Genomic DNA, 22,915 nt, shown 5'->3' on the forward strand with positions numbered 1-22,915 from the left:
CCCAACTCAAATCCTCGCCCCAGCGGGTTCCAGAGCAGGGCCCTGCCCAGGGATGGCAGCATAACCTGCGCTACCCTCTGCCCCCGCAGGCATCCCTGGAGCTGCTCAGCCTTTGGAGCGCCTCTCTCGTGCGCAACTCCCCACCCTTCCGCGGCGGCCGCTGCTTCTCTCTCGCTCTCGAAACGTCAGTGGGAATTTCCAGCCAGGAAGGAAGTGAGAGCAGCGGCAGCAGGGGAGGGAGGGACAGAGGAGGTAACTCGCTGCGAAAGGGCAGCTGCTGCTGACAGGTCTGTGGGACGGAGCCACCCGGGCCGCTCTCCAAAACAAGGGGGAAAATCCCCGCCGCGCTGCGGCTGCAGGGGAGGAGGACTAGGCGGCTGCTCCCGCCGGCCGCTCCGCTTCTCAGCCTGGTTTACATGGCGCCGCGCTGACTCCTGCAAAGGCGGAGCCGGCGGCAAGCGAAGCGCAAGGCTGAGCTGCTGCCCCGAGCGGGGCTCACCCCCTGCCGAAGCACCGGAGTGCGGCCAGCCTGGAGGAGAAGGGGGCCGAGCCGGAGTACGCTCCCGCCTGAGGGTGAGCACATAAATCAATCTCGGGTCTTTGTCCGCCTGGGCTGGAGCCGCCCGAGCGGTTGCTCTGGTGCCTTTTTAAACATTCACCTTCACCAGCTGCTTCACTTCCTCATTCCTGTTTGGGCTGCCCGTCCATCATGCGTGTGAAGGGGGATGAGCTTCACGCCAGCCAGCTGCTGCACGGAGTGGCCGAATGCTACTCTCCTTTTAACCGGTGTCACTGCGGAGTAACTCCGGATTGATGCTGGTACAATTGACAGCAGGTTTTGGCCTGGCGGGATTTGTAATGTAAAAGAAACTGTGTGTGGGGGGGAAAGGAGAATAATGTTGTATATTTAAATATCACCTTTCTTTCCGAAAGCGCCTCAGGCATTATTCTTGTCCCCCTAGTGCCATTAAGTTCAGCTGTCTCTTAATGGCACTAGGGGGAGGGTGGTAGCCGGGTGTAAAGTACAGTGTGTGCTGTCAGACAGAGGGGAATTTTGGCAAAGGACAGCAAGGCAGACCCCACTTCTTCTGACACTTGTCACGGGATCTTTAATAACAATAACACCCAACTCTTGTATAGCCGTCAACAGGGAACTGACAGAACATAATTTTTTAAGTTCTCATCCAAAAGACTGATACACAGTAAACAGCGTAGAGCTATTTCTCCAGGGTATATCCAGATTCATTAGTATTAGTTTTGAAAGAAAACAAAGGACAAAAAATGGGGAATTTTTATTAAAATAATCTGAGCAGGTCCAAAGCAATAGGTGTCCAGCAGGTGCTGCCTGGTAGGGGCACATATGGCTTGGGACACTGTACAGTAATGTAACATACTGAACCCTAGCTGAGTTTACAAAATGAGAGCGTAAGTGTGCTGTGTTTCTCATTCTGAAAACCTCATTGCTTCTAAGTGCAGGTGTCTTACCTGTATATGGGAACCTATCAATATGATTGATTTACCTCCTTCCCTATCTCCCTCCTCCATTGATTTATAGAGTCATTGGACCAGAAATGAAGTGTTACTGGTCATTTAATTAGTCTTTCAATAAATGAATGACTTATTGTGAATGACTTTGTGTTGTGGATTTTCCTTAAAGGGTGACTGTCCACTTGAATTTTTTTTCAATTATGCAAATTCAAAAATTCCAGTTTCTGTTAGAGCACACTTTAAATTTCATGCCGTGATATTTCTTGGTAAAGAATACTGCAAATAAAATATATATATATATTTTCTATTCTTTTATTAATGTTTGTAAAGGTAAGTAAGGGAGAAACTCACTGTACATACAATGCTTTCAAGTCCACAAAACAAACAAAAAAACTGAAAAAGGAAGGGGGGAGAGTTATTTTTTAACTTTGTAGGGGTTACTTGTAACTAGAGGAGGCACAGAATTTCAGTCTGAAAATACAGTGATTTTTCAAATGTCCCTTTGATTTTACGTGCGAAATTCCTACTTCATCTGAAAGAAAAATCAGGGTTTCTACTACCTTGCATTGCTGGGGTTCCCTTAAAAACTAGTCACTTACCAATATGACTGGTGTAAAGAATATTTCTGATATTTTCAATAATTCCATTCTAAGTGTAGGGAATACTGCAGCTAATTTAAAATAATTTCAAAAGCAGTAAATGGGATCTTCAGTACCAAATAATGAAAATGAAATTATCATGGATGGAAAATAATAGCTAATTAATTGTATGTTACATTTGGCCCTAAAAACAAGAGGATTCAACTCTCCATTATTTTTCATTTGGGTGGCATTTGTTGACATGAATGAAGGAGCATTATTAAGTTACTCACTTCATGTGAACAAAAAATAGGATATAGTTTCTGAAACTTACATACAAAATGGAGTCTGCATTAGGATGAATTACATTATGTGGCCCCGATCCCACAAATGCTTCTGTATATGAGCAACTTTACTCAGACAAGTGAAATTCAATATGCGTGTAAGAGTTTTCAGGATTGGGGGTCTACAGATTAAGCATTGCTATTGGTTTAACAATTCATTTCAGTTTTCAATTAAAAATGGTAAGTTTTAAAAGGCACTAGTCTTTGCAAAAGCTTATACACACTTGCTAAAATGAAAAGTTTGAGAGGAAAATATAGATAACATAAATTGACAAATTTAAGTCCTTTTTTTCCTCTTTTTCTTCCGAAGAAGAAAAATCGAAGCAAATACTAAACGGTTTGATGCTCCACTCCAGTACACCAGATTTTCAGCAGTGTTACTCCATAAAACTGATGTAATTGGTGAAGAATGTGACCAACTGTTTCGTTTTGAATTCTTGAACTTATTTGCAATTTTCTGTGCATTTGTTTACTTTTCTAAATATTCTGCTAGCCAAAGAAGGATTTTTTTTTCTGGTTTAGAGACACACTTCTGTCATTTGAAGGAAGGAAACTATTGCTGATTTTTTGGGAGGGTTTTGCAGTATTTTGTCATCTATATCAATAAATGAGCAATAACCGAGTTACTAAAATGCAAAAACAATACACTATTTAAAGACTCAAATGTGGTTCTTCAGCTGGTGTAAATTGTCATAGTTCTGTGATTCATTGACATTCAAGCTATGGGGGGTAGGGGAGCAGTGCCCCCCCCCGCCCTTAGTTTCCCCCCCACCCAGACTTTTCATAGGTCTATGTGCTCCATTATGTCTTCTACTTCCTCTCCCCCACTCTACTGCCCCCCCACCCCCGACTTTTCAGGCTATAATATAACACCATATAATGTTATATATACTGAAACACAACTTCTTCCTGTCCCCCCCAAAAAAAATATTTCTGAAATGGCACTCCCAGGCTATGACATGCACACTAGCTAAGGATCTGCCCACAGCATTTATACACTTGAATTTTTATTTAGCCTTCTAAAGACTAGCTTTGGTAAAGTATCTGCAAGAACTGTGAATAATTTCAAACTGCAGTATTGATTTTAACAGGTGGAAAGCTTTTCTTTCCCCTTCCTGCCCAGACCCCCCCTCCCCAAATCCCTTTTAATGGAAGAAATTTACATCAACAAAAAAAGTCATCATAAAATTAAATTAGTTTCACTAAAAAGTAGTCAATAGGTGCTGGAGAGAGTTAAGATTATGAAACTGAGAATGATTTGGTTTCATTTTGCTGTGGAGTTGTGTAAAAAATACTGACTTCCTTAGTGAAGTAATTTTGTGACAGCCCAGGGGCTCCCTGTCAATCTCAATCCTTCGGTGAATTTTGAAGCTGTTTTGCACAGTGAAAAATGCCCTGGAAAAAGGATGGAAAACGAAAATGAGGAAGGGGGGAAGGGGGAGGGAATGGAGAGCACTGTTTAATTGAGTACCAGCTCTTAAACATTTCCTACTTCTTATAATTATATATATGTAGTTTCACAATGATTTTAGGTATTTTTCTTGAAGCTTGATTTATTACTCTTATTTGATTGGGATTATGTGATTTCAGTAATGCTTAGCAATAGATATCTATAGGGAAGCATCATTACATCACAAACTCAACACTTGTTAAATATTGGAATTTTCATGAAAAATCGAGTTCCCCTTTCTAATCAGTGTTGCTTTGTCCTTTTTACTTCCTGTATGCTGCGGCTTCATATATAATGCTCCATAAGCAAACCCAGAAAATGTCCTTCAATAGTAGGACCCTATGTAGGGTGTTTCTTATATACAGTGGACCTGTTCTAGGAGCATGGGAACCAAACTGGAAGCCCTTTCCATGTATGAAGGTTATGGAGTATGTTGTTATAATTATTAAAATTCATAGGCTAATTTATGGAACCAAATTTTCTCTTTTAGTTACACGCATCCTACCCCACTGACACAGAGATTGAAAAGATGTAACTGAGAACTGAATGTTTTTATTCATTTATTGTTAGCTTTCTGTGCCAAGAGAAACTATTGCTCAGAAACCTCTGTGGTCTTTGGACATACTGTTTTATCAAATTATCATGTGTCGTGAGAGACCACTTGAGAACAGAAATTAATACGAACAAAATGTTCCTGCCTTGTAGACTGCTGTTGTTTCCCAGCTATAATTTTAAATGTAAATGTATCTTTATGGGAGAGGGAATCTTATTTACTCAATTAGCAAGCAAGAATGTTTCAAAACAACTTTCTTTCAATTTACTGATGGATTTATCCTGCAGAGGATTCCTGCTCCCAAAATGAAAATATTGGAGTTAATTATTTTAAAAAATGGAAAAAGAGCTCTAGACATTCATCTCTAGGTCACTTTCAGCTCTAGCCCAGACAAGTTGTGTCTTAAAGTTCCCATATAATGGCCACTATGTGAACTGTGTTGTGATAGGCTTAGAAAAATTTCTGCCTTGCCAAAATCATAATCACAACTGTCACTAATTATGAAGTTAGTCCAATGTTGGACTTTTTTATTGTCCAATATTGTCTCAGTAATTATGTCCTCATTTCCAAAAGGTACTTAAGCACGTGCCTAGCTTTAAGCACATGAGTAGTTCCATTGAAATCCATGGAACCACTCCTATCTTTATGTTGAGCGTGTGGTTAAGTACCTTGCTAAATTAGGGTCTGTCTTCGTTGACAATTTCATCTGAGAGGACAAGGACTAAATAGGCGTGTTTCTGAATTATTCGGTCTCTGTCCCATTTTATAGGTAAAATCTCTAGATTAGTATTGAGCTACACTGGCAGACTGAGCACCAGTGAAATCCAGCACCAAATTAATTAAATTCTTCCTCTTGTAAGACACAGAATTAGTTAAGGTAAAAACACTATGGTCTAGACTAACAAAGAAATGTACGTGTGGTAAGGCTGAGTATTACCATGCTTAATTTTTAGGCACCTAGAAAATCACTGGGTTAGGCACCGAGGTTCCCTGTACAATGAATGGGGAGCAGGGCCGCCCAGAGGATTCAGGGGGCCTGGGGTCTTTGGCGGCGGGGGTCCTTCCGCTCCGGGCCTTCGGGGCACTTTGGGGGCGGGTCCCGGAGCGAGTGAAGGACCCACCGCCGAATTGCCGCCGAAGACCCGGAGCGGAAGGAGCCCTCGCCGCCGAATTGCCGCCGAAGACATGGAGCGGAAGGAGCTCCGGGTCTTTGGCAGCGGGTCCTTCACTCAGTGCCACCGAAGACCTGCTGAAAACTCTCGTGGGGGCCCCTGAAAACTCTCATGGGGGCCCCTGCGGGAGCCGGGGCCTGGGGCAAATTGCCCCACTTACCCCCCCTCCCCTCTGGGCGGCCCTGATGGGGCGAGATGGGTGCCTCAGAATAGGATTATGAAAAGCCAGCACACTGGGTGGCTCATTGCCTAATTTAGCCAGGGGAGATGCCACATCAAGGGGTGTGTGCTAAGCCCTGCTCCTCTCTTGGAGATGGGTGCCTAAAACCAGGCTGCAGGGATGTTTCTCCCTCTCATTGGGATTCCCAGCTGCCAATCTTGTCCTCAGGTTAGGATCTCCCTTATAGCCTTTAGACCAGTGGATAGGGTACTCACCCAAGATGTAGAAGACTTCCCTCCCTGCGCCCCATCTCAGATCCCTCGTCCTGATGGGGAGAAAGGTGGCAAATCTCTCTTCAGATCCTCTCTCAAGCGAATGCTCTAACCACTGGGCTAAAGGATATTTTGATGTGGGTCTCCTTTAGTCTCTCCTGTTGAAGCTGTCCCACTTTGGATTAAATAATGAAAGAATCACTGGGCAAGAGAGAGTGTGTGCAAACATGAGAAGGACTGTAGCCTGGTGATTAGAGCACTCACCTGGGAGAGCCAGGATCCAGTCCCCCCCTGCTGCAGTTACTTTTTTTTATTATTCACAGTGGAATAGATTCAACAGGAGAGACTGAGGGACCCCCCCACCTCAGAATATCCTGTAGTTCAGTGGTTAGGGCACTCACGTGAGGGTGGCAAAGCCCACTTCAAATCCCTTCTCCCCTCACATGGAGGGTGGACTTGAACTGGGGATCTCCCACATCCCAGGTGAGTATCCTAACCACTGGGTTAAAAGTTATGAGGGAGGTCCTCTTTCTTACTCTTCTCCATTTTGTGAGTTCACCTATTGGGGTCTGATCCAGTAGACAAGGTCTGAACACGTTCACTGGATGGGGCCCTGTAGGCGAGTTAGGTGGAGGAATGCCTATCTTCACCCATTTTGTGAATCAATCTGGGCTTTAGGCCTCCATAACCTGGCGTGGAGCTGCAGTGTGCATGCCCAGAGGCTGAAACATAGTTTCCTTGGAAACTTTTACTGCACAAATGTAGGCGGAGAGTGATTTTTAAGCACCAACAAGGTGTGGGAGGCAGCTGAGTGGGGGTTTTGTGAATCCCATTGGAACCTGATTCTGGGATTTAGGCACCTACCATGGCAGTTAAGGATACATTCACAAAAGGACTTAGGCACCTATCAGTTTCAATACAGGGAGTGACTCCTATTGGTATTTAAAAGGGTGAAGAACAGGTGAGGCCCTAGGTATGATGATGATCTTTAAAATCAGATTTCTTGCCTCTCACAGACCGATGGACAGTTTGAGGCATGTTAATAAAATGAGCAATAAAGGTACTCCCATGATTTTCTAATTTTAATAGTGATGTTTTGCAATATTTTATGTTGTATAATATGAATTATACTGCATACAATTGAGGCCTGAGCGATTGTTGTCATTTGGTTTGTTTTATATGGATTAAATCCCAAACAGCCTTAGTTCCTCCTCCCAAATCTCATTTTGAAAACAGGGTTCAGCCTCCTCAAAACCCACACTTTTAAAAACTCACGTTGCTGTCCTCAGTCTTACCTATGTTATTTGCTGATTGACATTGCACCACCGACCAGTCAGAAGGTCAGCACTTCCAATTTTCAGTATCAGCTTGCAAACAAAGGGCCATTGAGAATCCCTGGCCACCCCCACCACCACCACAAAAAAGAACTGACTTAGCACTTGCTACCTCCAGAGCCCCCTCTCTCCATAATGTATGTCAATGTTCTTGTTTAAATGGGGAACCCACCCTGTCTGTATTACACTCTAGAGCCTGCGCTGAAAGTGCAAGTGATGGTGCATGACCATGTGTTGGCACTAGAAATGTGAAATTGTGTTGGGGGTTTTGTTTGTTTGTTCATTCATTTTTAGTTACTTGAGAAATTATTCATTCTCCATAAATGATCAAGTTCTACTATGGATACTCATGTGCAATTCTCATTTAGAAGAAGGGGAAGGGTGTATGTTTCCTGGGTTACAATTTGACGGCAGTGGTCAACTTTTACATAAAACTTGAATATAATACAATTACAAACAGAGCCGGTCTTAGGGAAAATGGGCAAACTTGTATTTTGGTGCCCCTGACCCCCACTGCCTCCCCCCCCATTGCCCTCAGGCTCAGTTGCCTCCCTGGGCTCCCCACCGAGCCATTCAGTCACCCCTGGTCCCTGCTACTCCCTGGGCTCTCCCCCCTGCCCCTTTGCCCCTGTGCCCCGCTGCCTCCCTCCCATTGTCCCAAGCTCCCTTCTGCAGTCTTGCACCACAGACCTGCCCCCCTCCTTGCCTCTCAACCACGGAGCCCCCATGACCACAATGCCCACCCTGATTACAAACATAAAACTTAAGGGTTTTTTAAAAGCCACTCCAAAATTATTGTTTCTTTATTTCTTCTGATATTTTTAAACCCGAGTTTAACAAAAAATAGATCGTCCAAAATCCTGTTACCACTCAAGAAAGAGATCTTGGAGCCACTGTGGATAGTTCTCTGAAAACATCCACTCAATGTGCAGTGGCAGTCAAAAAAGCTAACAATGTTGGGAATCATTAGGAAAGGGATAGATATGACAGATAATATCATATTGCCTCTATATAAATCCATGGTACACCCACATCTTGAATACTGCATGCGAATTTGGTTGCCCGTCTCAAAAAAGATCTATTGGAATTGGAAAAGGTACAGAAAAGGGCAACAAAAATGATTAGGGGTATGGAACAGCTTCCATATGAGGAAAGATTAATAAGACTGAGACTTTTCAGCTTGGAAAAGAGACAACTAAGGAGCAATATGATAGAGGTCTATAAAATCATGACAGGTGTGGAGAAAGTAAATAAGGAAGTATTATTTATTCCTCATAACACAAGAACTAGGGGTCGCCAAATGAAATTAATGGGCAGCAGGTTTAAAACAAAAGGAAGTATTTTTTCACACAATGCGCAGTAAACATGTGGAACTCTTTGCCGGAAAATGTTGTGAAGGCCAAGACTATAACAGAGTTTAAAAAAGAACTAGATAAGTTCATGGAGGATAGGCCAATCAATGATTATCACCCAGGATGGGCAGGGGTGGTGTCCCTAGCTTCTGTTTGCCAAAAGCTGGGAATGGGTGACAGGGGAGGATCACTTGATGATTATCTCTGTTCATTCCCTAGTCTAAAGCACCTGTAATTGGCTACTGTCGGAAGACAGATACTGGGCTAGATGGACCTTTGGTCTGATTTTTCTTATTCCTATTTTACTCAGGATCAATATGCTTGAAGCACAATTTATGTGTATAGAGCAAATGTTAACATATCCCATCTGTCATTAGGTCACTACTTCATTTTTTATTCCTTCCCTAAATGCCAGTCATCTAGAAGTCCCTCTAGATGGGGAGTAAGGAAAAGTCATTAGGTTTCCAGGGATGCTCAGTGAAGTAAGATTAATGAGGGAACACTGCCCATTCTGCAGAAACAAAGCAAAACACTGGTGCAAGTTACAAGAACTACATATTCCTCACTGATTTTCACATTACGCTTAGTGTCAGTTATTATTTACACATTTTATCTTAAACTGTTGGCATCAGGAGCACAATATTGGGGCAATTAACCTTATTAGGCTCAATGGGGGAGCATATTCTGCAACTTTTATGCAGATTATTCCCAACCTATCTTAACCCTTAAAAGCAGCAAAAATTTGGGTTATATTGTACATGGATTAATTATACAAATAAGACAGCCATTCCCACAGCATTATTACTGTTTGTCTGATAAACTTCCCCATGCTATTAATGTTTAGCTCAATAAAGTAATTGTTTCTTGTAGAAAATCTATTGCCATATTTTCAAAAGTGCTCAGAATCCAGCATCTTCTGTTGAGAGTAGTTGTGGGTGTGGAGCACATTTGAAAATGTGGCCCCTACTTTTTGTTAATCATTTTATTGTCACAAGCAATCACAGACTTTCTGTAGGCTATAATTCTATGCAGATTCTGTGGGTAGGCATCCTTGATGGCTGGTAATGCATCCTTTGCTGAAAGAATTTTTAAGATGGAGAATTTTTAAAATTATTGTTTAAAAAGAACTAAGATATTCTCTAAGATCCCAAATCAAGAGGAAAAATCATTTCCATTTGAAATAGTGTCAGTTTTAATATACACAAGGCCAAAACCTCCTGAGTCCCATCAAACAGAAAACCATAACTAGCCATAGCAAATAACAAAGATTGTGTTAGTAGTAAAAACAGTATACGATGTCATCATTCTGAGTTGACGTAGAAAAATTAGACGATCTACAGATTTGTAAGTGGCTGGAGAAATGTAGCAATTTAAATTCTGCACCCCCTTAACAGCACTGGAGAAGGCTGCTTTTCTGTGATACAGTAATATGCAACTATTTTTAATGTATTTTCTTCTCAATAGCATGTCTAAAACTGTATGATCAGTATAAAACTCTTTAAAAAATCTCAAACAAAATCAGTATTGAAGTCACAGAGGGGGGAAAAGACATTAGTAATATGTAAAAAAGGAAAGCATCTGCTAAAAGGTTAAAAGGATTCTGTCAAGTTGAGATTTAATCAGATTCTGTAATGAGTTAAAAGTAGTTTTACATATTTCAGCTGCCTCAGAGACCTCCATCAGTTTTTGTGATTTTTACAAACACCTTTCATGTTTTTTAAAATGTTCTTTCCCCTCTTGCTGTATAAAAGATCCAGTCATACAATGAGTGTAACAGGGAAGTTGACTGTATACAAAATGACATTAAGAGCAAACAAACCTAAAAATTGAGGGAAATAATTTTGTGTCTAATCTCTTAGTTATAGTAATTTAGGGGGTCTCACTTGTAACAGTAGCAGGCAGGTGTACATATAAAATGTGTAATTATGCATGCCATACATGCGAGCGTGCATGCAACTTTCAAATTCCCAGTATTTCCAAAGCCATTCTTCAGAACAATATTTTAATTTAATGATCACATCTTATTCTGCCATTACCTAGGTATGAGTAATACTGCCAGGTATTAGGACTAATACAAACAAAATAGGTAGTGGCATACTGTGGAAACAAAATGACTGCCACAGTTAAACCTTCTCTGCAATAGACTTTTTTTTCCTGAATAATTTCCCATTGATTCAGCTCCACCCATGGTAGCAATGATGGGAGTGCAAGACACAGGTAGCTGCCAGCGATTATACCTCTTTGTTGTATATACCTGCTCTAAACCTGCAGGTTTAGACAACATGGTCTTTAAAATGCCAGCTACTGCCTGGAGCTCTGCCTACGCTAGTGTTAGCAAAGGGAATTTTTTCAGAAAAAAAGCCTTGTGTAGATACAGTCTAAACGTTTTACAGTGAACTACAGGCCAGACGTGGTTAAAACTACAAAAAGCAGGTGCCTCTGCGTAGCTGTTGTACATTATGTTGATGACCTATCTTGCCCTATGTGTATCCTCTCCCGGAATTTAGAAGCCCTGAGGCTTTGTGCATGTAATAATATATTGTGCTTCTCATCAGTAGATCTTAAAGCACTTTACAAAGAAGGTCCATATCATTATCCCTGTTTTACAGATGGGAAAACTGTGGCGCAGAGCAGTGAAGTGACTTGCGTAAGGTTCACCCAATCTGCCAGAGGCAGACCTGGGAATAGAACCCAGGTCTCCTACACTCTCAGCTCATACAGTGAGATGAAACAGTTTACTCTGTACAGACATGGATTATGTATCAGTAGAGGAAAAATTAGAGCTAAGGATGATACTGAGGTTACAGAGAGTAGGGGCAAATAAGAGGTCCTAGTGGAGGAGGAAGAGATACAGGATGAAGTATTGTTTGAAGATTATGTAGTACAACAATTATCAGTTGTATCTGCAGAATTCACCACTAGAATTTCTAAGCACTCAACAACTATGGGCATATCTCCAAAACCACAGTCATCTATAAGCAAACAGAAAGTCTGCCATATTTTGTAGCTGTGATGTAGTACAACATGATATATATTTCTGGTATCACTCCTGTGAAATATGACTTCAGTTCACCTCCCCATTCCCTGTTTTTCCTTATTTTGAGTAAGGAAAAGAAAAGCAAAAGAAATCTGCTAACAGGATTAGTAATGATGGTTTATCTACAGCAGCTGTTGGTTTACACATTTTTATTTGGAAACCCTTCTTTTTTATATATAAATACTAGGGAAGGGCAAATTTGAATAGAAAATAGAATTGACATATGTGTGTGAGCATCCCTGGCTAGAAAACTTGCAGCAGGAGCTGTTCTTTCAGGATTTCCAGCCAGTTGAGGGTGGGAGTTGTTTGTCATTGGGCTGTATTTACTTTCTAGATTCCCCTTTTTGAAAGAACAGGGTGTTCTTATACACACCAATATCAGGAATGAAAAACAAGCTGTTTTGTAAAAGTCTTGGGAGATTTAATAGAGGTAGATATCCATCCTATAGAACTTTTAATAAACCATCTGAATAATTCTGTTGCAGAGGTATTATCTTTTGAAAAGTCTACATGAAGGAGACATTCTCCATTTAGTTACATAAATTTTCAGAGTAACCTCTATAGAATTTTACTTAATTTCTAGAGATCCCTGTTAGTTTAATCTCTATTAAATTCTGTAGGACATGTGTATTGGACTGAATTTAAATATCTTGGCCTAGGAGTTGGCAAAATGGTTTGCTAAAATAAAATAGCAAGAAACCCTTCTAAACAGGGAGGGTTGGCATGTATGTGCTCTGAAGAGGCTGTCAGCATCATGTTAACTTGTAATTGACTGCTTTAATGTAGTTTAGGTGGCATAGAAAATTTGAGAAGAGAGATCAGTAGCTGCTTAAAATGTTTTCACCAACTGTCACTCTTCACGTGACTAGGCTTTAGATGTAAAAGGTGTTACAGGGATGGTATTGGCACTGTTTTTCCTTGATCTTTCAAAACTGAGTTCTCAAGAACACTTAGACCATTTGTACTCAAACTGCATAGATTAAATGCAGAGACCATATCCCTTCTTGCAGGGTGGGATAAAAGAGGCATATGCTGTATGGGTTTTTTTCTGTGGTTTCAGGCCCCATTAAAGTTTGAATCTTACTCATAATTAAGCTTCAAAACATGAATAGGTAGATCTCTGGGAATAAATCTAAAATTATTTTTTGTTTTCATTTTTATAAATAACTTTTGGATCATACTTTTTTTTCATGTCTTTACTTCCTGTTTGGATTTCCCAGTTCATTAGTACATGTTTGCTATATACATGTTTCCAGCAAGACCAGTGTCATGCGACCAAGCTAATAAGTAAACATGAAGTTTAAAAAAAAAAAAGGAATTTTGAAAAGCCCCAGTAGCTGCTCGAGGAGAAGACCTTTGTAAATGATTGCTGAAATGACTGGTAAACCAACATCTGCATCATCATCAAGTCTGATTCCTCCCAGACTAAGAAGTCACTATCAGGTTTTGCTTGTTCTCAAAAGGGTGAATATTTTTAAAAAATCCAATCTCAGTCAGTTTCTTTTGTGTATGCTAGTATGGCTACTAATGTAGAGGAGAGAAATGTCTTTGCTCACCTTTTAAAATCCAAATCTAATAATGAGCCAGCAACAGTAGCTGGGAGGAACTGTCCACCAAGAAAGCAAAAGGCATAATGAAAATAGTAAAAGCGCTTGCTGGCATTGTCTGGAAAGGCATGTCTTTTTTTTGTTTTTTTTAAAAGGCTACATCATGTCACATATAGTCATCAAATACAGAGAGATATCTAAAATACGCTGAATGAGCTACAGCAGCATTCCTCAGGTTTTGGTTATTCTTACTGGCTCTTACTCAAGCATTAGTTCCAAGCCTTAACATCAAGTAATAGTTGACATTATATTCCATACTCTGCCCTCAGTTAGATCCATGCAATCCCATTAGCTTCAGTATACATTGTAGAAACAGATATTTGTTACTTTATTATTTAATAGCAACAAAGCTGTAAATTACTTTTCTCTGGGAACTTCCCTGAAAGTGTCTAACCCTTTCCTCTTCCCAAGTCACCTTCTCCTACATCTAAAAATACCACTAGAGGGCAACATTTTCCCCTCTGCTTCTATGAAGTCCTACAGTAGCCACACTGCTGTGGGGACAAGGACGTAAAGCAGAGACACAGAAATTCAGCCAGGATGGCATGGATCTCAGCAGATCCAACCGGTCTTTAGGGACCTCCTGCCCGTGGTCCAAGGGGGTAAATGCTGTTCTTCCATCCTCCCAGGGAGCAGTCAGAGGAAATTCCATGAGTTTAGAACTCCAATCCCCTATGTGGGAATAACCCAGAAATGATTTTTCCCAAATTGAAAGAGTTTAAATGGTGAAGTTTTCTCTTTCACTAGACACCTGTCTTTCACATTGTACCCATTCATCTGCTCTCTACACTGGCTTCCCATAGAATATTGAGTTAAGTTCAAGGTCTCAGTCCTTATCCTCAAGGCACTCAGTGGCCTAGGCTCAGAATACCCAAAAGATCACCTGAAGGTTCCAGGATGAGGACTGTGGTAGACAACTCTCCTCCTCAGGCATATTGGAATTTTCTACCACAGAGTTAAGGCTCGTCTGTGCAGGAGACAGAGCTTTTGGGGGGGCAGTCCTAAACTGTTAAACTGTCCCATAGGAACTGAGGACCACTACAAATTTCACCATCTTCCACATCGAGTGCAAGGCACAGTTCTGTGACCGGGCTTCTCTAATATAAAAACATAGCAGCATGTACGTTTAAAGAAATATTCCCTAAACAAAAACACTATACTGCACATATAGTTTTCTTTCTAGAGAGAAGTTGAGAGAGTGAAAGAATCACACATGACAGATGTTAGTCACATCACTTAATATACATGTGGAAGGTGCTCAGATATTACAGTGAGAAGGGCAGCATAAGAATTCTTTGGGGAGGAGTTGTTATTCTCAAAGTCTCCTATTTTTGGTGATGTTATTGGCTTTGCCCCAATTTCTTGAATATATAGAAAACCTAAGAGATGGGTTAGAATTTATTTAGAGACCAAAACATCTTGTATGCTGGGGAAATGTTCTAAGGGCATTTTCAACATTACTTTGCTTTGAAGATGGATTAAATGCTTTTAGTTTGAAACAGAGAGTATATTAGTCATTTGGAGGGGATTGTTTTAGACTTCTTGGGGGTGAATTTTTAGCTAGTCCCTGAAAAAGCACCCAGTCTATTTACATACATAAAGCAGAATGTTTGCATGGCCAAGTCAGCATGTGTATGTACCACACTGCCTGTGTGCGTGTGCGAGAGAGAGAGAGAGAGAGATCATGTTGCCTTTTACTGCTACAGAGTGCAAAAGAGCTTGAGAGGCACCTGTGTAGTTGGTGCCAAAGAACTTCTGTTTGATGCCTCCTTATGACGATGGCATTTGTGTGTGTATATATATAGCCACAGAGTATTCCATGTGCAGTTTGTTCTTGTTAAGCAAAATCTGTATTTTTTTAAATTACTTGTCTTCCTGGCATCATGTCAGGATCCAAATAGTTACTCTTTAGTTCTAATGATAAAGCTATCCATTGCATCATTTCAGGACATCTTTTAATTTTTAATAGCAAAGCACAATAAATGGTAGATATTTGGAAAATACACTATATTGCCCCTGCTTTTGTTTTATGAGTCATGTCTGATAAAAGTTCTAAATATAGATTCTACATGCAATACATATTACACTGAATCAGAAAAAGGAATATGAAATAACCACTTTTCCCACATAAAGTTCTCTTGTGAGAATAGGTGAGTGAGATAATTTCTTTTACTGGACCAACTTCTGTTGGTGACAGAGACAAGCTGCTTTGTGTTGAACTAGCTGGAGCTTACGTGTGGCCTTTGTCAGCCTCAGGTAGTGAATGATGCTGTAATCAAATCTGCAGGTGATAAATGCATGGAGCTTGTACATCATAGCTCCATCATCCTCCAGCAGCAATGGGCTCAATCTCCTAGTTAACCAGACTTGGAAGGAGGCATTACATGTCTTTCCACTGTTTCTATGTTCATGTTCAGGAGTAGTGATGAGTCCAACAGGACCCAGAGACTACACACTACCTTGACAATTGGCAAGCAAACACCATCGATAGAGAGAGAGGTTAGCATTCTAGCCACCCCCTCAAAGTGTTTCCTTCTTCCTATCACCATCATTTCTATTTTGCTTGGCCTTTAAGGACATTTTGATCATTGCTTTGCTTAGAAGACTCATGGAATCATAATGGGATTGAGTTAAGTATTCTTCGGCCAAATGAGGAAAAATGGTTTTAGACTCTCGGAAACAATTTTCATTTCACTTCTGTGAGTGGAATCTGGCATTTGTATATACGGTTACCCAATTTGGGACATATGTAATTGTGCAGATGCATTTCTGGTGGCTTCCTGAAAATTTGGCCTTTTGTGCTCTTCCAGTTTCCACTTTCCATAACTTCTTAATATCTAAATAGGAAGTCATTTCATGGCAAATGAAATATTTATTTTTAGTAAGTATTTAGTCAGTAGGGTTATATTCCTCTATAATCCAGAACTGTAAAAAACAAAACAAAGCCTACTTAGAATGCCTCATTGTTTGAAGTAGCTGTACTAATTTTAAACACATTTGTTGGAATTATTAATGGTATAAATCAGTGGTTCCCAAACTTGTTCCGCTGCTTGTGCAGGAAAAGCCCCTGGCGGGCCGGGCCGATTTGTGTACCTGCTGCCTCCGCAGGTTCGGCTGATCGCAGCTCCCAGTGGCCGCGGTTCGCTGCTCCAGGCTAATGGGAGCTGCTGGAAGCGGCGGTCAGTACGTCCCTCGGCCCGCGCCACTTCCAGCAGCTCCCATTGGCCTGGAGCAGCGAACCGCGGCCACTGGGAGCCGCGATCGGCCGAACCTGCGGACGCGGCAGGTACATAAACCGGCCCGGCCCAGCAGGGGCTTTCCCTGCACAAGCGGCGGAACAAGTTTGGGAATCACTGGTATAAATAAATAAAATCTATTACACAGAAGGATGTTGTGTAAAGAGAGGCTGGCTACAGATGCTCTATCTGCCAGGCTTTTTCTTCATAAAGGGTTATAATGTCAATAGCAAATTATAAAACATAATAGGAAAGACAATGCTTAGCTTTCTGAGTTTTGTAAGGTTATATAGTTGACTAACGGTGCTTTGATTACTGACATCTTGCTGTAATAATTGATCAAATACGATTTATTATTATATCCAGTATTCATCTTTGGCTGAATACCATTTCCAATTATTTGATATATGACCAATACTGCAACTAGACATTAGGTACACTCCCACTTTAAAAAAATGTCTTTAACGTTGAAGTTAAGGGAAAAGCAAGTTTGTACTTGCTGTGCTAAGATGTAGTTTTACCGTCTTGAACTCCTGTTTTCTCAAAGAAGGCTTCTGTTTTCCCTTTTTGATTTTCCCTCTCTCTTTTACAATGGTGCTGGAAGGCTGAGCCACATCTCCTTTGGACCCTGTCAACATACCAGGTTTAGTTTCTGCCCAAAGAAAGTACGTGGATGTTCCAATTTTTCTTTTCAATGCCTTCCTCTCTAGACATGTAAAGGTTACTCGATGACTCAATTTTCCTTACAGATTCTTAATCATTTCCCACATTTTTGCATGACTATATATTTTCATAATTGGTTTTTAGCTCACTGGAAAATATTGTTAATAATCTTTGTGATGAAAGATGAGAGCTATTGACTTCTGCCTATCTTTGTAAAATTATTGTCCTTTATTTACAACATATGTTTGCATATTACAGTCAAATGACATTTCATTAGCTACATTATACTGTCTACTCGTACATTTCCCCGAGAAGTTTTTTTTAAATATTTTAACATTATAAAGGAAATGTAACTACATTTAACCAAGTTAAAATAAAAAAGCAGTCTTTTGTCACAATTAGACTAGAGAACTAGGAGCCAGGATTCCGAGATTCATTTCCTAGCTCATTTCCTAGTGACTTGTTCTATGGCCCTGGGAAAATCACTTAGGTCCAAATTTCCGAAGCGTCCACCAATTTTGGGTGTCTCTTTTTGGGAGTGTTCACATTAAGATATCTGGAAAGTTAATTGTTAGAGGTGCTGAGCACCTGCAGCTCTTATTGGCTACACTTGCAGTTGTGGATACTCAGCACAAGTGGCAGTCAGGCCACAGATGTCTCACATTGGGCATCCACAATCAAAGGCATCCAAAATTAGTCAACGCTTTTGAAAATTTGCACTGTACCTTCTTTGGCCCTCCGTCTTTGGAAAATAGATTCTATAGATGCACAATATATGATTATTGTTGCTTAAAATATGCTAATAGCTTTGCTTAAACTGCCAAAGCCCAGAATATTCAGAGTAAAAACCAGGGTAAATTGATTTTAATCGCCAAGCAGAAAGCCTTGATTTAACTTGGTGATTTTCGTCATCTTTTCCGTTTGTGCTTCAGTTATTTTTATAAAGAAAGATGCATTCTCATTTGTTGATATAACCATTAAAACCTATTTATTTACAACTAAATAGAACCTTTACATTAATCTTTTTGCTACGTAGGAGGATACACGATATCTGCATACATTTATTTAAGCAATTACATAGCTTAATATTTTCAGATTCTTATTAATTGTACATTTTTAGTATGTTGGAAAATGGCAAATGATATATTGCTAATTTACTAGATAATTAACTTTTTGCTCATGATTTGCATCAAGTTGCATTAGGATGATAACTGGAATTTAATTAAAGACACAAAAAAGCACATTTATTTTTCATTTAAATATTTTAAGAGAGTATAATAAATGTGGGTCTTAACATATTTTATATTAAATTCAGATTTCATTTTAAACAGGTTTATTTTTAAAAAGAAAAACTTAACATTTAAATAACTCAATCAAAAAATCTGATTTTTTTAAAAAAATTCATTTTAAATAAAAAAAAAATTATTTTTATTCACCCTGGTAAAAATAGAGAAACAAATTTATTCCTGGTTTTAATGGCATTACAAAGGGAGATGAATGTTGACTCTAATACTTTGTCTGGGATTTTCAATTCAATGGGAGTTGAAAGCAGGAAACCCCAGTCTTTGTTCTGAGTCCCACCCTTTGGAGGTGCTGAGCAATTTTAAGGGTATCTGGGCAGTGGATGATGTTACTATTACAGTTGGATAATTCAGAGATGGGTTGTCAGAGCTTTAACAATGAATGCATGTGACTTTTCATTTGAAAGCAGTCTCATGTTATTTTGATACAGGTATTATTATTATTGCATACTGAAAAAAATACGGCGGTCAGTGAACAATCATCCTCTTCGTGCTTTCATCATTTCAGCTCTTAAAATGGCAGAAGAAGATGCCTATATCATGGGAGTATCTGATCATCAAGTAAGTATTAACACACAGTTTATATGCTCTCAATGTGTCAAAAGCATATGAGTTTATTCTGTCTGGCTATTTTAGCTATTTGTCATGTGCCCATTCCCATAGTGTCTAAACTTTCTATAGTCTGACAACATCAAAGAGAAAAATATCAGAATAAACCTGTCTCAATAAGAAGCCCATATCAGTAAAATGTAAACTTCTCCCACTGTATGGCCTACCCTTTGACATTGCCTGAACGGTGTAAATGTGGCTTTAAAAGAATTTTGTACATTTGTTTTTATTCCCTAGCTGCCCAATCCAAACTTACACTGAAATTAATTCAGTGATTGCAATGACTGAAGTTAAAATAATATATAAAAATGCTCCTTTGTGTAATTATCAAAGGTTTGTTGATATGATATTGACCGCAGTGTTCCTTCATTCACAACCATTTTGGTGGGACTCCAGAATTCCCAAACTCTTCACTGATCCAAAATGACTTTAGGTCACTTTGCTTATAATTAATTCAAGTGATGAGAACTGTGCTTGATTCAAAGGCTCCAATTAAAAAATATGTTAATCTCCTAAGGCTTAATGTATGTAAATACATGCTAAATGGATTACATTTGACATTTGGATCTGGCTTTGCCCAGGGCAAGAATACAGTATTGCCAGTCCCAAACTTTCAAAAAGCATGAGATTGATTTTAAAATAATGAGATTAAAAAATTACATTTGATGTTTTTTATTTGCCTTCTGGTTTTGGAACTATCAGGGTGCATGGGTCTGGGGTTACATTTTTAAGCTTTTCTCCCTAGCCATGAGATCTAGAAACATACTTTTTTAAAATAAAAGCTCAGATTCTCACCTATTCATGTGACACCAGATATTTAAGAATAACACCAAATAATGTGAAACTCGCAATAGAATCACTAGGGTTGGTAATACTGAGAATAGGACTAACTTTTCTTAGAGTACATAAAAAAAGAAACGTAAAATCCTGGCCCCATTAAAGTCAACAGCAAAACTCCCAATGAGTTCAGTGGGCCAGGGTTTCACTATTCAGGTCTATTTTCCCATTGAAATACTCATGTAACTCATCATGAGTGGCAGTGAGGGATATACGTACATATAGAAAGGGGAGAAGAGATCTCATAGTTCATGAAACCTATTGAGTTTAATTCTAAAATCAGGGAGCTCATTTGTGTACATAAATGCACCCCTGGAGAAACCAGTCTGACTGAAGTCCCTTGTCTTCACTGATGGGCAGTCACCTTCCTTTAAGAAGACAGTGAAAGCCTTCACCTACTTATCATGGGAAGGGCCCTCCCTAGTCTTTGTTGACCACAGCTGAGAAGGATGAGGAAACAGTCACTGACTTGCGATTACAATGCAGTTGACTCCAGCGTTTTCCCCTGCTGAGCTCAGTGGGTCGGGACACTGCTGAGGGGGAGAGGAGAGAGAGGAAGGAGAGAAGAAAACCAGGGAAGGACTGTTGAAAATTCCCAAACCCTATCCTTAGAGCTGAGAGCAGAGCTTGCACAGCAAGCTGCCCCTATGGGTACAGAGGGAGCAGACTGGAGCTGTGATGCAGTCACTAGACTTTTGACAGGAGAGCTGTGTATTCACCACCAGTGAGCTGTCCCTGTGGTCCTGTACTGGCAGAGTCAACCCAACAATTTGTTCTGAACTAGTGGATTAATTGTGATGAAAATAGAAGACTTGCTGATTGTATGTTAATTGCTAGACCAATAAGAAGTACCACATCATCCAGTCCAGGAAGATTCTCTCTTCTGTCATATTAAATACCTTCTGAAGCAAATTTCTAGGTTTATAAAGAGGTTATGTTTACTCATTTTTATTTCACAGAGACTTTTTTGTTTTGTGCTTATCCTCCAATTTGAAAAGCGTTGAATTTAGTTGTGGTACTACTTACAGTAGATCAAAAAGGCTGTTCTTAACTATATTTTTTTTTAGAATTCAACGAGAACTTTTTAAGTTGAGCCCACGGAAGCTGCTCGTTTGGTACTGTCATTTTAACATGGTGTGTCCCTTGTGAATACGTTTTAAACAAAGATGGTGGCTAGATGATGGTTAGATAAGGGGATTGGGAGTTGGAACTTTTTAGCTCTGTCATTGACTCTGAGTATGACCTTGGGCAAGTCACCTGAGGCTAGATGTTCAAGTGCTTAGTGGCCGCTGTTGGGGCCAGATTTTCAAAAAAGTTCAACTTCAAAGCGCTTTTGAATATTTGGCTGTGGTTCATGCACACTAGCACTTTGCACTGCTCAGCAACCCCTTTCCATGCTTGCTACAGACCTACAGGTTACACTGGTCAAAATGCTGAGCCCTGTCTACGCTACCAGGTCCACAGGAGCTAGCACTAGTGGAGTTGCACCATTAAAAAGATGCATCAAGGAGTGTTAGTGTGGACAAGTCTTTAAACTCTCTGAGCTTTGATTTATCCCACCTGTGATACAGGAATAAGAATGCGTACCTATCTCAGAGGTATATTGGGAATCCTAATTAATATTTGCAAAGTGCTTTGAAATCCTTTGTTGAAGGATACTGTATGTGTAAAAGTATTTTTGCATATTAATAATCATTAACTCTGTTTCAATACAGATGTTTGCAATGGAGCAGTTCATGGGAGTGAATGCACTATTTAATAATACAGGTTTCATTACCTCAGAGTTACCACTACGAACAGGTAAGAGCCACTGCTATTTGGTCATGGTGATTTATCTTCCTAGTGTTTCTTCCAATTGTGTGTGTGTGTGTGTGTGTGAGAGAGAGAGAGAGAGAGAGAGAGAGAGAGAGGTCTTTCAAAGAGGATGGTTTGTTTATATTTATTATGTTCTATTATAAAACACCTTGAAGTTTTTATCCTTACTTCCTCATATTGTTGTTAAAATGTCAGATTTTAAAACACATTTAAGAATCCCCCCAACCTCACTTCACCTGCAAGAAGAATCTGTGACTGTTCTACTACCAAGGATACTTCTGTGCCTAAATATAGAAACTGAATGTTTTAGCCAGTTAAATGTTCTGATTGATCAAACATCAATAAATGATGTGTTGAATTTTTAAAGGGACAATAGCATTTTTAGATGCCTCCAGTTGTTGTATTGCCTGCCTAGTGTAACAGATACATTTTTTGCATGTTATCTTGTGCTGTGTTTCACTTGTTGTAGTTGTTTTTAAGGGGATAGGTTTCTCACTAATGAAACCTAGAATATATTCAGCTTCCTGTATCATTTGAATCTGTTTTCCTTCTCAGTGACTTCTGTATTTCCTGTAAAGTGTCAGGTTGATATTAAAAGCACCTAACAGTTTCCTGAATGTTGACACAATGTTGAAAATGCAGAGCTAAATTCTGGCACTTCCCCCCCTGCAACCTCTGCAAAAAAAATAATGAATATTTTGAGTCAGTATGCGGATCAATTATCCCCAGTGTGGGACTGATTTAGGAGTATTGAAATCTCTTGGCAGAGATCAGGAGAAGAATAAACATATATTGATTAATACTATCTGGTAATTTGTCCTTGGAGGTTTTTTCAAATGTCATTTGTCAATATTACTTTTAATTTGAAAGTAGGAATCCTGAGCCTCCCCTGTCTAGTCTATTGGATTAACAGATTTGCAAAAGAAAAGAACTCTGAATCCTTATTTATCAATAATGTTGTTAGAATTTTTCTCTGAATTGCTTACAGCGCAAGTGATACTGTTTCAAGAGAAATTATTTATCTGAGCAGCAAATCTCTTAACTCGCTAGCATTCAATAAATGGATTTTGCCATCAGTTGGTATCGCAACATTTTTTTATTAACACA

At 39.8% G+C, this 22,915-nt stretch overlaps 1 protein-coding gene across 2 annotated transcripts in view; it reads left to right on the forward strand.

Annotated features, from left to right (window-relative positions):
* Positions 1 to 251: 251 nt before the first annotated feature.
* Positions 252 to 22,915, forward strand: part of NFKB1 (nuclear factor kappa B subunit 1) — a 79,971-nt gene continuing 57,307 nt past the window's right edge. Inside the window, exons 1-3 of one of the 2 annotated variants that reach the window (XM_024211736.1) lie at positions 252 to 573; positions 18,979 to 19,108; positions 21,709 to 21,793. In XM_024211736.1, the coding sequence (XP_024067504.1) occupies positions 19,064 to 19,108; positions 21,709 to 21,793 (130 nt within the window). In that variant the 5' untranslated portion in view covers positions 252 to 573; positions 18,979 to 19,063. The remainder of the gene's footprint in view (positions 574 to 18,978; positions 19,109 to 21,708; positions 21,794 to 22,915) is intronic. The other variant, XM_024211737.1, reaches the window with a different exon arrangement.

The sequence above is a fragment of the Terrapene carolina genome, unplaced genomic scaffold (genome assembly GCF_002925995.2).
Source record: "Terrapene carolina triunguis isolate 2854851 unplaced genomic scaffold, T_m_triunguis-2.0 Scaffold706, whole genome shotgun sequence".
Lineage (NCBI taxonomy): Eukaryota > Metazoa > Chordata > Testudines > Emydidae > Terrapene > Terrapene triunguis.